The sequence below is a fragment of the Festucalex cinctus genome, chromosome 3 (assembly GCF_051991245.1).
Source record: "Festucalex cinctus isolate MCC-2025b chromosome 3, RoL_Fcin_1.0, whole genome shotgun sequence".
NCBI classification, from domain to species: domain Eukaryota; kingdom Metazoa; phylum Chordata; class Actinopteri; order Syngnathiformes; family Syngnathidae; genus Festucalex; species Festucalex cinctus.
In genome coordinates this window covers 5,767,461-5,777,789 of record NC_135413.1, presented here as the reverse complement: position 1 = coordinate 5,777,789, position 10,329 = coordinate 5,767,461, and the positions used below count along the sequence as shown (strand labels likewise).

General features: G+C 43.4%; 1 protein-coding gene across 2 annotated transcripts in view; it reads left to right on the top strand.

The window, feature by feature from the left end:
* The first annotated feature begins 361 nt into the window (after nt 1–361).
* Nucleotides 362–10,329, top strand: part of LOC144015512 (uncharacterized) — a 35,406-nt gene continuing 25,438 nt past the window's right edge. Inside the window, exons 1-5 of one of the 2 annotated variants that reach the window (XR_013282739.1) lie at nt 362–962; nt 1,103–1,149; nt 1,235–1,276; nt 1,352–1,386; nt 1,464–1,630. Coding sequence is in view for 1 of the 2 variants with exons in the window: in XM_077515569.1 (XP_077371695.1) it covers nt 854–962; nt 1,103–1,149; nt 1,235–1,276; nt 1,352–1,386; nt 1,464–1,566 (336 nt within the window). In the remaining variant the exon portion in view is untranslated. Of the gene's footprint in view, nt 963–1,102; nt 1,150–1,234; nt 1,277–1,351; nt 1,387–1,463; nt 2,318–10,329 lie in introns of those variants that run through there. The other variant, XM_077515569.1, reaches the window with a different exon arrangement.

The window sequence follows — 10,329 nt, the reverse complement described above, 5'->3', positions numbered from 1 at the left end:
CATCTTCTAAATGAGACTCAGCAACATGAAGTGAGACCACGTTTCCTTTCAATAGGTGCTGCAGCCAGTGAGCAGTTCGGATAAAGGGTGCGAGCAACATAGACACCGTGTGAGGCATAGATGTGAAGAAGTTGTTATAAAGGAAAGGAACGCGGCTTTGAAAACACATCTCAAAAGACTCATGAGTGAGAACATTCTATGGAGGTCTCAGGAATGCAGCTTGATGAGAGGCACTTGGAACATATTGACAGACTTTTGACAGGAAAAGTGATGGGGAAAATTAAGCTTTGTGAAGAATTTACGATTTTTTTTTAACTCCTCAAGATGGTTTAAACATACAATGGACATTTAACTCTTTGACCGCCATAAACGTTTAAAAACGTTCAGTATAATCCTAGGATTGGCCGCCATAGACGTTAATTGACGTCTACTATGTTTTTTTATGGAAACGGGTGGAGGAAAGCCTTGGGCAGCTGTGCTCCAAGTATCAAGCCGATCGGGTTACTATAATGGGTATTCCTGGCCACTAGATGGCTGTGATGAGTCTTTTGGACAAGATCGGGTAGGAGACAACAGTAGAAGAAGAGAGGCTGAGCTAGAGTGTTGAGGGGGAGAGAATGGCTAACTTGGCTAAGGGAGTCAAAAAAGGCTACAGATGGCAAGCAGCTCACGCTTGATCCTTATTTTCAAAGCTCAAAAGCATCGACCAGTGCTCAAGAGCACAGTGATGACGGGGTTAAGTCATAGTTGAAGCGGTGACGCGGCCGTTTCGACCACGTCCTAAGGCCCCACCGGCTAGCGATGCTAATAACGTCCTAAGGCCCCACCGGCTAGCGATGCTAACACCGGAGAAATGTGTGCACAACCGAGCACGTCTGCACAGATGACGTTTCATCGGACGATGACGACTACTATGGGTCCGATGCAAGACAGGCTTGGACAGTCTTCCAAAGAACGTGAAGGTAAGCGCTAACATGCTAAGAGATTGCTAGTAAGATTACTTTCCTAACTTTCTTGGGCGATCTGCTAGCAGCGTGTGTAAATGTGCTGAGATACACTAAAACATCTATTACCTATACAAACGTGAATGTATATTTTATAGATCGTGCTCACAGCAACGTCCGACCGCTGGTTCTACGACAAAGAAAGGTAAAAAAAAAAAACGTTTTCAATACACCGCAACAATAAAAGGAAAGTCTTTCGATAGTATTGTAATTGTATATGTTTCTTTCAGCTCCTACCCAAAGTGACCCTTCTCACATTGAGCAGAACAAAGGTAAAAAGAAAAAAAAAGAGATTCTCCACAGCACTAATAAAATATTTGATGGTAAACGTCTTCTATAATTTACAGAATGTGCATCAACCAATACATCCAAGAAAAAAAAGGTAAACATGCACACACACACACACATTGTATCACAGTGCTCTAAAATAATATATGATATTGAAATGTATATTTGCAGATCCCAAAGTCTGGCTGGCATGAAGTTGATGAATTCGGCTGGCAGCCAACCTTCTTCCCCTTTGCTGCAAAACCAGGACCAAGGGATGCTGCAGCAGAGCTGAATTCCCACCTGCCAGCTGACATCCTGGAGCTCTTCATCACGGATGAAGAAACAAACGTAGAAAGGTAGAAACAAACTTTTTTTTTAGATGAAAGATGAGACTTCAATCTTTCATTTGGTAGTATCCGCGTTTCCATAGTCCTAACACAACATTTTCGGTGGAGCTTGAAAGATCGGTAAAATTCTGTAAATCAGCTGGCAGTATGGGGTTACCTTTTCCAAAAATGGCCGGCAGTCAAAGAGTTAATCACTTTCCATTGCAGGCAAGAGCACTATCTAGACGAGTCAAAAAATAAAAAATAAAAAATCACGTGTTTCATGGAGCTTCATTTGTCCATTCACTACTTTTAACTCATTCAGTTTGCCTCATGAAAAACAGCAAACAGAACATAGCAGAAGCTTTAGATAGATTTATTCTAAATTTATCACTAAGGCCATCTTTTTCCTCGATGCAGTGTGAGATTTGTCCAAATTGGCCTACACTATATAATTAAACTTACATATATAAATTGATAATAGGTTCATCAACGTTTCAGGAGGAGTCTCAAACAGACCCTGTTTGAATCATTACAGCATGAAAGATGGAGACCTTTCGTCATCTTTTTTTTTTTAATGGATTTTTTAAATGTATGTATTGCTTTGAATGATTGGACTTCCACTCTGTGTACGTGTGATGTATATTTATGATGGATGGATGGATGGATGGATGGATGGATGGATGGATGGATGGATGGATGGATGTTTTTTTTTGTGTAACTTGTAAAACCAATAAAATGTATTTCGAAAGAAAGTTTTTGATATGAGGTGCTGAACTATGATTTTCTTCCACCCATGGTTGCTACTGATGACTCATGCTCAAATATTATTCATGTCCATTTTCCATCCATCCATCCATTTTCTATGCTACATGTCCTCATTCGGCCGCGTGTGAGCAGGGGCCTCATTTATCAAGCGTGCCTACATAAGTGTGCATAAAGGACACTGATCAATTTATCAATATGGATTTATGCATGAGGATCTGCGTAAATTTGCATATACCGGTAGCTTATGCGTACACACGAAAGCTTGTGGTAGAATAGTGGAACTACACTGTATTTTTTTTTTTTTATTGTGAATTTACAATAAATTATTGGATAAGTTTTGCATTACTTTCACAGTAAGGATTACAGCAATTTATTGTGAATGTATTTATGATATTACAGACCTTTGTTGTGATATAACAGGGTTTTCTCTATTGCGGGATTTTACTGTAAAATCACAGTTAAATGCTGTAAAATCAAAGGATGCTGTAGTTTATACTGGTGTTTATTGTGGTATTACGGGGGAAGTTAATTACATCAAATTACCATAAAATATTACTGTTAATTATTGTGAAATGCTGGTTAATATTTACAGTGCAGACAGAACGGCTGGTTATGCACACATTAAGCCGAAGTGAAGCAATGAGTTCCCAAACGTAGTTGGAGCCCTCAAGTAATTGCATCCCTATTTCAATGAAAGAAGCATGAAACTGCAATCTATCAGTGCAGCCCGCTATTTGGAATCTTAAAATATCAGTCCCAAAGTGCCTGTTCTGCTAAATCTTTAAACTTTTGGCTTTTCCCCCTTGAATCTGCCAATTTGGATTGGTGCTGGGGGGAGTAAATAAATAATAAATGAACCTGCGAATTGCAACATTTAGTCCAGTGAGAGATAATCCATGGTTTAATATTTACCTATTTACCTAATGTTAAATAAGGAGCAACACCCATAATTGTAGTGTACTAGTAAACAATGTAGCCTATCACATTAGCACGTGAGAAGAGATACTGTCCTCTCATTTCAAATTATCAGCTATATCAAGCCTGCAAAAGATTGTCACCATTTGTTGCCAATATTACATTTGTCTGTTAACCTTTTCCCCCGATTTAATAATTCAAAATGATACAAGACATCGGGTCAGTTAATAATGACTAATTGCAATAGATGAAGAAGGGGGATACCATCAGCACTTCAAATGAGTTTTAATTACAGCCTCCAACCAGATGTGGCAGTTTTGTCAATCTCCAACTCACACTCATTTGAGCACTGTGAGGGTGATAGAAGTGAAGAACAACAAATAGCGGCATGGATGCATGTGAGAAGACGATGGAAGAAACACAAGAAACGCTCTCAAGTGAAAGACATGAGGAAGACGGTAAGTTGTGAAGAAGTGCGAGAGATCAGACCGGAGAAGTGTTGTTCCACCAGCACATGAAGGAGTGGAACACCGCTGCCCCCTATAGACCATTAGCATGATAAAGGTAGTCTTCAACGTGCATAAGGCTGAGAATGTGTCTATTTGTCATGATTGCGCCCAAAGTGTGAAACCCTTTGTGGTTGTTGAGGCAAGGAGAGCTTAGCAGGACAGGAAGAGGGTGGAGACCAGTGATGGTGTCAGGTGAAACGCCCAGCAACAACCAACCCAGAAGAATGGATTACACACTCAAATAAATATCCTCCTCCCTTTCATTGACTAAATTACTACTCATACCTATACACGTACAGTAGATTCCGGGTTCAGCCTGTCTTGGGAATTTTCTTTTCCCCATCTCAGTCAAAGGAAAATGCAATTTTCTTCAAACCGCACAAGTGCTACTATGAATACACACCATAGCCTAATGGCATTTCAAACATCACAAGTGCAAAAGTCCCAGTCATTAAAACGGATCATGCCCAAGCGGGAGGGTGTATAGATTTTTCTCAAATGGCAAACATACGGTATTCAGTATACAACACAACCGAATAATGTTCCAATTGATCTGAGTTTTTACACATCAGATACTTTATTCAGTGTAAATTTAAAAACAAGTGTGTACAACTCTGAGACGTAATAAATTGGCCATTGGCAGCCAAGAAACAGAAATGGATGATGGCTGAAAGAACCCACAACAACCCAAACTGAGCTGTCATATCAATTTTGCGTTGTTTTGATTGTTACATTCGCATGCATCACCGCACATTACATGTTGCGTTCATCTCTGCGTTTTCTGTTATCCCCAGTTCACTTTTTAAAGCCGTGTTGTATTTGACAAAGCACACATTACAGTAGTTTGTGTTTCTGTTCTAAGGATTTTGTACTTTAATTTTTCATGAAACTGAGATCAGCTTAAAAAAACTGAAGTACAGTACTGTATTGTGTCTATGGTGAGAGACAACAAAGTATTTACCATCCATGAAGCTATTTGAAGAACAACATCAAGATCATGTCAAAGCCTCCCAGCAATAACATAGCTGTAAAATCCATGAGCTGCATCAAAAATTCTGTTTTAATTTCTACACCTTTGCCAACTACAAAAACAAGAACATATTATTACATGAATTGCCATTTAACACTGTACTGTACTGTCCTTGAAGAGGTGGTAAAACTTATGAAACCAGTCAGCCAAACACCATATCCAAGGACAAAAGTGCCATACAATAGCATACAAGCTATTTTCATCCATCCATCCATTTTCTTGACCGCTTATTCCTCACAAGGGTCGCGGGGGCTGCTGGCGCCTCTCTCAGCTGGCTCTGGGCAGTAGGCGGGGGACACCCTGGACTGGTTGCCAACCAATCGCAGGGCACACAGAGACGAACAACCATCCACACTCACACGCACACCTAGGGACAATTCGGAGCGCCCAATTAACCTGCCATGCATGTCTTTGGAATGTGGGAGGAGACCGGAGTCCCCGGAGAAGACCCACGCGGGCACGGGGAGAACATGCAAACTCCACCCAGGAAGGTCGAGCCTGGACTCGAATCGAATTCAAAAAGCTATTTCATTATTGTCAATACTAATGTTAATTTTTACAGAAGCATCAAACACTATCTGATTGGCAGAGCTAGATGCATCAATGAATTTTACACATCAGTCAGTAATCACTCATTTGCCCCCCAAAACATATAAATATTTAAATATTTATATTTTAAATATCATGCTCCAAAGATGTAATTATACATTTTAGGGCCCGAGCAGCGACCGCTGCGAGGTCCAACTTGTTTTTGTAAGAATTATTATTCTTCCACTTCTTCTTCTTCTTCTTCTCCATAAACGATCGCATTTTTGAGGACCTAAACATTTACGAAAACTCACCAAACTTTGCAAGCTCTTCGGGCTCGGCGAAAAATTTGATGTTATGTAGTTGTCATAACAACGCGACTCTATAGCGCCCCCTAGCATAGAAAAATAAAAACCAATCCCGGCCCGTTTGACCGAGAGCGCCGAAAATTGGCAGGCACGTGTAGCACCCCGAGACGCACAAAAAAATCATTGGAAGCCATTTCCTAAAATGTACAGGAAGTGAGCTATGAATTTTGGAATGTCCAATTTTGGCCCATTTTGGCACATTCACTGTGCTCATGCTTTTTGCCCCTTTGCAAACATTTTTCATCCAATTGACTTCAAACTTGGCATGTATCATCTCAAGACCTGAGACAACAACTGGGCAAAATATCTTGACTATTCGAAATACTATATGACGGGGGCGGGGCATAAAAAATTGCCTTTCAAATTTCATTTGTCCAGAAAGACAAAATGCTTAATAACTCCCATGTACAAGCTCCAAAAAATCTCAAACTTCTCATGCAACTTAATAGTCACGGCCTGAAAATATCTATATAATAAAATTCACTTATACATTTAGCGCCACCGAGTGGTGACAATAAATGTCATACTTTACGTTTTTAGCTACTGTGCCGAGGTCGTTGAAGGGATCCAGTTGAAAATTGGTCAGAAAAGCTTTAAGATGTTGATCATGCCCCACACCGAATATTGTAACTTTTCGCCAAAGGGCGGTGCCGCAAAGTCTGAAGATTTTTCGTGACAATAAAAGTTGCTTTACCTTGACCCAGATGATCCTATCTTCTCAAAATTTCACACATATTTCATCTTACTTATAGCGCCACCTAGTGGCAATTTTTTTTCTTACAAATTTTCTTCAACGTTTTTCTCCAAACACGTTAACTGGACATACCTCACATTAGCTCAGAAGAGGGTTTTGGCCTTCATGATGTCACAACATGAAGTTTGTGAGTTTTCGCGAAAAGCTGTGGGCATGGCTAAGGACTGTTCGCCAAGAAAACAACGCCGATTTTGAGGGTCTAAACATGCACAGAAACTCATGAAACTTGGCACACACATCTGGCCTGGTAAAATGAGTAATATTTTATCATTTATTGTGCTATTTTTACAAAAATGACTCAATAGCGCCCCCTAGAAATTTTTAACTAAGCAGCCCCGCTTGTGCTTTAAGCAAGATCTTTGGAAATTTTTAGGTGTATGAGGGAGCCCAACACCTACAAAAAAAGTCTCTTGGACCCATGTACTAAAATTAACAGGAAGCGAGCTACAAATTTTTGAATGTCCCATTTTTTACGCTTTTAGCACATTTACAGGGAACATACTTTTGCCCACTTCTCCTACACGTTTCATCCCACTGACTTCAGACTTGACCTGGACCATGTCAAGACCTGAGCCAACGACAGTGGGAAAGATCTTGACTTTTCGGAATACTATATGATGAGGGCGGAGCATCAAATTTTGTGTTTCGCAATGAAAAAGGATATGCTTAATAACTGCCCGGTACATGCTCCAAAAAATCCCAAACTTGACATGTATGTTTATAGTCAAGGCCTGAACCTATCTCTATGACAACATTCAGTTATATATGCAGCGCCACCTAGCCCTTGAGACATGAAAAAAAAAATACCCTACTTACGGTATTTTTTACAAAAATTGTAAACACGGTTCGCAATGAAAAAGGACATGCTTAATAACTCTCTGGTACATCCTCCAAAAAATACCCAAACTTGACATGTATGTTTATAGTCAAGGCCTGAAGGCATCACTATGACAACATTCAGTTATATATGCAGCGCCACCTAGCCCTTGAGGGATGAAAAGAAAATACCCCACTTACGGTGTCACGATGTGGCGGTGTTGGAGGCAGGACCCAAATGCAGGGGGCAACAAAAAACAGGGCAAGGCAGGGATGCAAGTAAAAAAGGGATTTAATTAACAAAAAATGTAAACAAGGGACTATGGAAAAAATTAACAAGATCAAAAACAAACAAGGCATGGCATGGAAAACAGGGACATGAACATGAACAGGCACAATGACTCCACCAGAACCGAACGGAAAACAGGTGACTAAATACACACAGGCGAATTGACAATGACTAGACACAGCTGGGCAAGGGAAGCTGATTGGTGGATACACTGGGAAGGGAAGACACACTCAGGTGGATGTGGTTTGACATAACGGGACAAGGGAAGAGACAAGGAACACATGACAAACGACCAAAAACACCAAAAGAAAACAAAATCTCACCCCCACAAAACCAAAACATGACAGAACCCCCCCCTCAAGGGATGGCTTCCAGACGTCCCACCAACATAAAAAGTCCAAAAACAAGGGCGGGCGGAAGGGGGCACGGAGGTGGGAACACGGCCCACCCATCCGTCCCAGACAAAAGGCAGTTCAGGAGGGCGTCCATGGCGCCAGACGAGAGTCCCGTCGGGGCCGTTCAGGAGGGCGTCCGCGAAGCCCGACGAGAGAGTCCCAGCGGAGCCAGTCAGGAGGGCGTCCTCGACGCCCGACGAGAGAGTCCCAGCGGAGCCAGTCAGGAGGGCGTCCTCGACGCCCGACGAGAGGTGAAGGCAGCCGCAGGGCTTGCGCCGCCGGGACTTTGGGCGGCGCCTGGCGAGGTTCCGGGACTTTGGGCGGCGCCTGGCGAGGTTCCGGGACTTTGGGCGGCGCCTGGCGAGGTTCCGGGACTTTGGGCGGTGCCTGGCGAGGTTCCGGGACTTTGGGCGGCGCCTGGCGAGGCTCCCGGACTTTGGGCGGCGCCTGGCGAGGCTCCCGGACTTTGGGCGGCGCCTGGCGAGGCTCCCGGACTTTGGGCGGCGCCTGGCGAGGTTCCCGGACTTTGGGCGGCGCCTGGCGAGGTTCCCGGACTTTGGGCGGCGCCTGGCGAGGCTCCCGGACTTTGGGCGGCGCCTGGAGAGGCTCCCGGACTTTGGGCGGCGCCTGGCGAGGCTCCGGGTCTTTGGGCGGCGCCTGGCGAGGCTCCGGGTCTTTGGGCGGCGCCTGGCGAGGCTCCGGGTCTTTAGGCGGCGCCTGGCGAGGCTCAGGGTCTTTGGGCGGCGCCTGGCGAGGTTCAGGGGCGAGAGGCTGCAGCAGGCGAGGTTCAGGAGCGAGAGGCTGCAGCAGACGAGGTTCAGGGGCGAGAGACTGCAGCAGGCGAGGTTCAGGGGCGAGAGGCTGCAGCAGACAAGGCCCAGGGGCGAGAGGCCGCAGCAGACGAGGTTCAGGGCCTTGAGGCCTGTCTGCCCAGTCACTCCAGACGCCACGGACCAAAGCCAGTGCTTCCTTTAGCCCGGCAATGGCTCGGTCACAGGCTTCAAGCCCCTCCTTCTCCCAGGGCTCCCATTCGGACATTGCCCCCGCTGGGTCCAGCTCTGGTGGAGTCATTCTGTCACGATGTGGCGGTGTTGGAGGCAGGACCCAAATGCAGGGGGCAACAAAAAACAGGGCAAGGCAGGGATGCAAGTAAAAAAGGGATTTAATAAACAAAAAATGTAAACAAGGGACAATGGAAAAAATTAACAAGATCAAAAACAAACACAAGGCATGGCATGGAAAACAGGGACATGAACATGAATAGGCACAATGACTCCACCAGAACCGAACAGAAAACAGGTGACTAAATACACACAGGCTAATTGATAATGACTAGACACAGCTGGGCAAGACACAAGTGGCAAGGGAAGCTGATTGGTGGATACACTGGGAAGGGAAGACACACTCAGGTGGACGTGGTTTGACATAACGGGACAAGGGAAGAGACAGGGAACACATGACAAACAACCAAAAACACCAAAAGAAAACAAAATCTCACCCCCACAAAACCAAAACATGACATACGGTATTTTTACAAAAATTGTAAACTCATTGTAAGTGTGATAACTAAGTCATTTATGAATATTCTTTTCGTTTCCACCACTCAAATTGTTCACTGGCATCAGACCGATCCAAACATATGTACTTTTTTTATTTTGTTTTATTTATTTTTGATTGCCCCTTTGGACAATAAAAGCAACATTGTGCAATGAGTACAACAAGCGATGATGTGTATGTATACTTTTACAAAAAATACTAATCAGGGCAACTCATTGCCTAAAAATAAAAAAGGACGCTGATTTTTGCATGTCTTAACAATCACCAAAACCCGTTGAGCTTGACACACACTGGCAAACAAATATTCCACATGTAAAGGTTTATTGTGCCATTTTCAAAGAAATTCTGCTTCCAATGTGCCGTGCCTCAACTTGCCAGTACCCCAACGTGCAAGTACCTCAACGTGGCCCGAGCTGCGAGGGCCCTTTATAGCTGCTCGCAGCTCTAGTTTTTTTTTTTTTTTTTTGGGGGGGGGGGTTAATGCTAGAGCAGGGGTGTAGTGAGGGAGCAGTTCTTTAATAAATGCTTAGTTTTAGTTTAGTTAGTTTCAGTATTAGTTTTAGGTTTTTTTGTGTGTGTGTTTTTTAATGTGTATTGCGTGCAATATTTAAAAAACACCATGGGAGCGATGTCATCTGAAGGTGCTTTTCTATTGGCTGCTGCTAGATGATGTCACTTCTGTGTGACATACTTTCAATCATTATTATTCCAGTTTTTATCATGTCAACTTCCGCTTACCCGCAGGACTTAAATCGGGAAATATGTCCTGATCGACTCTCCAATCAAAGGGTTAGAAATTC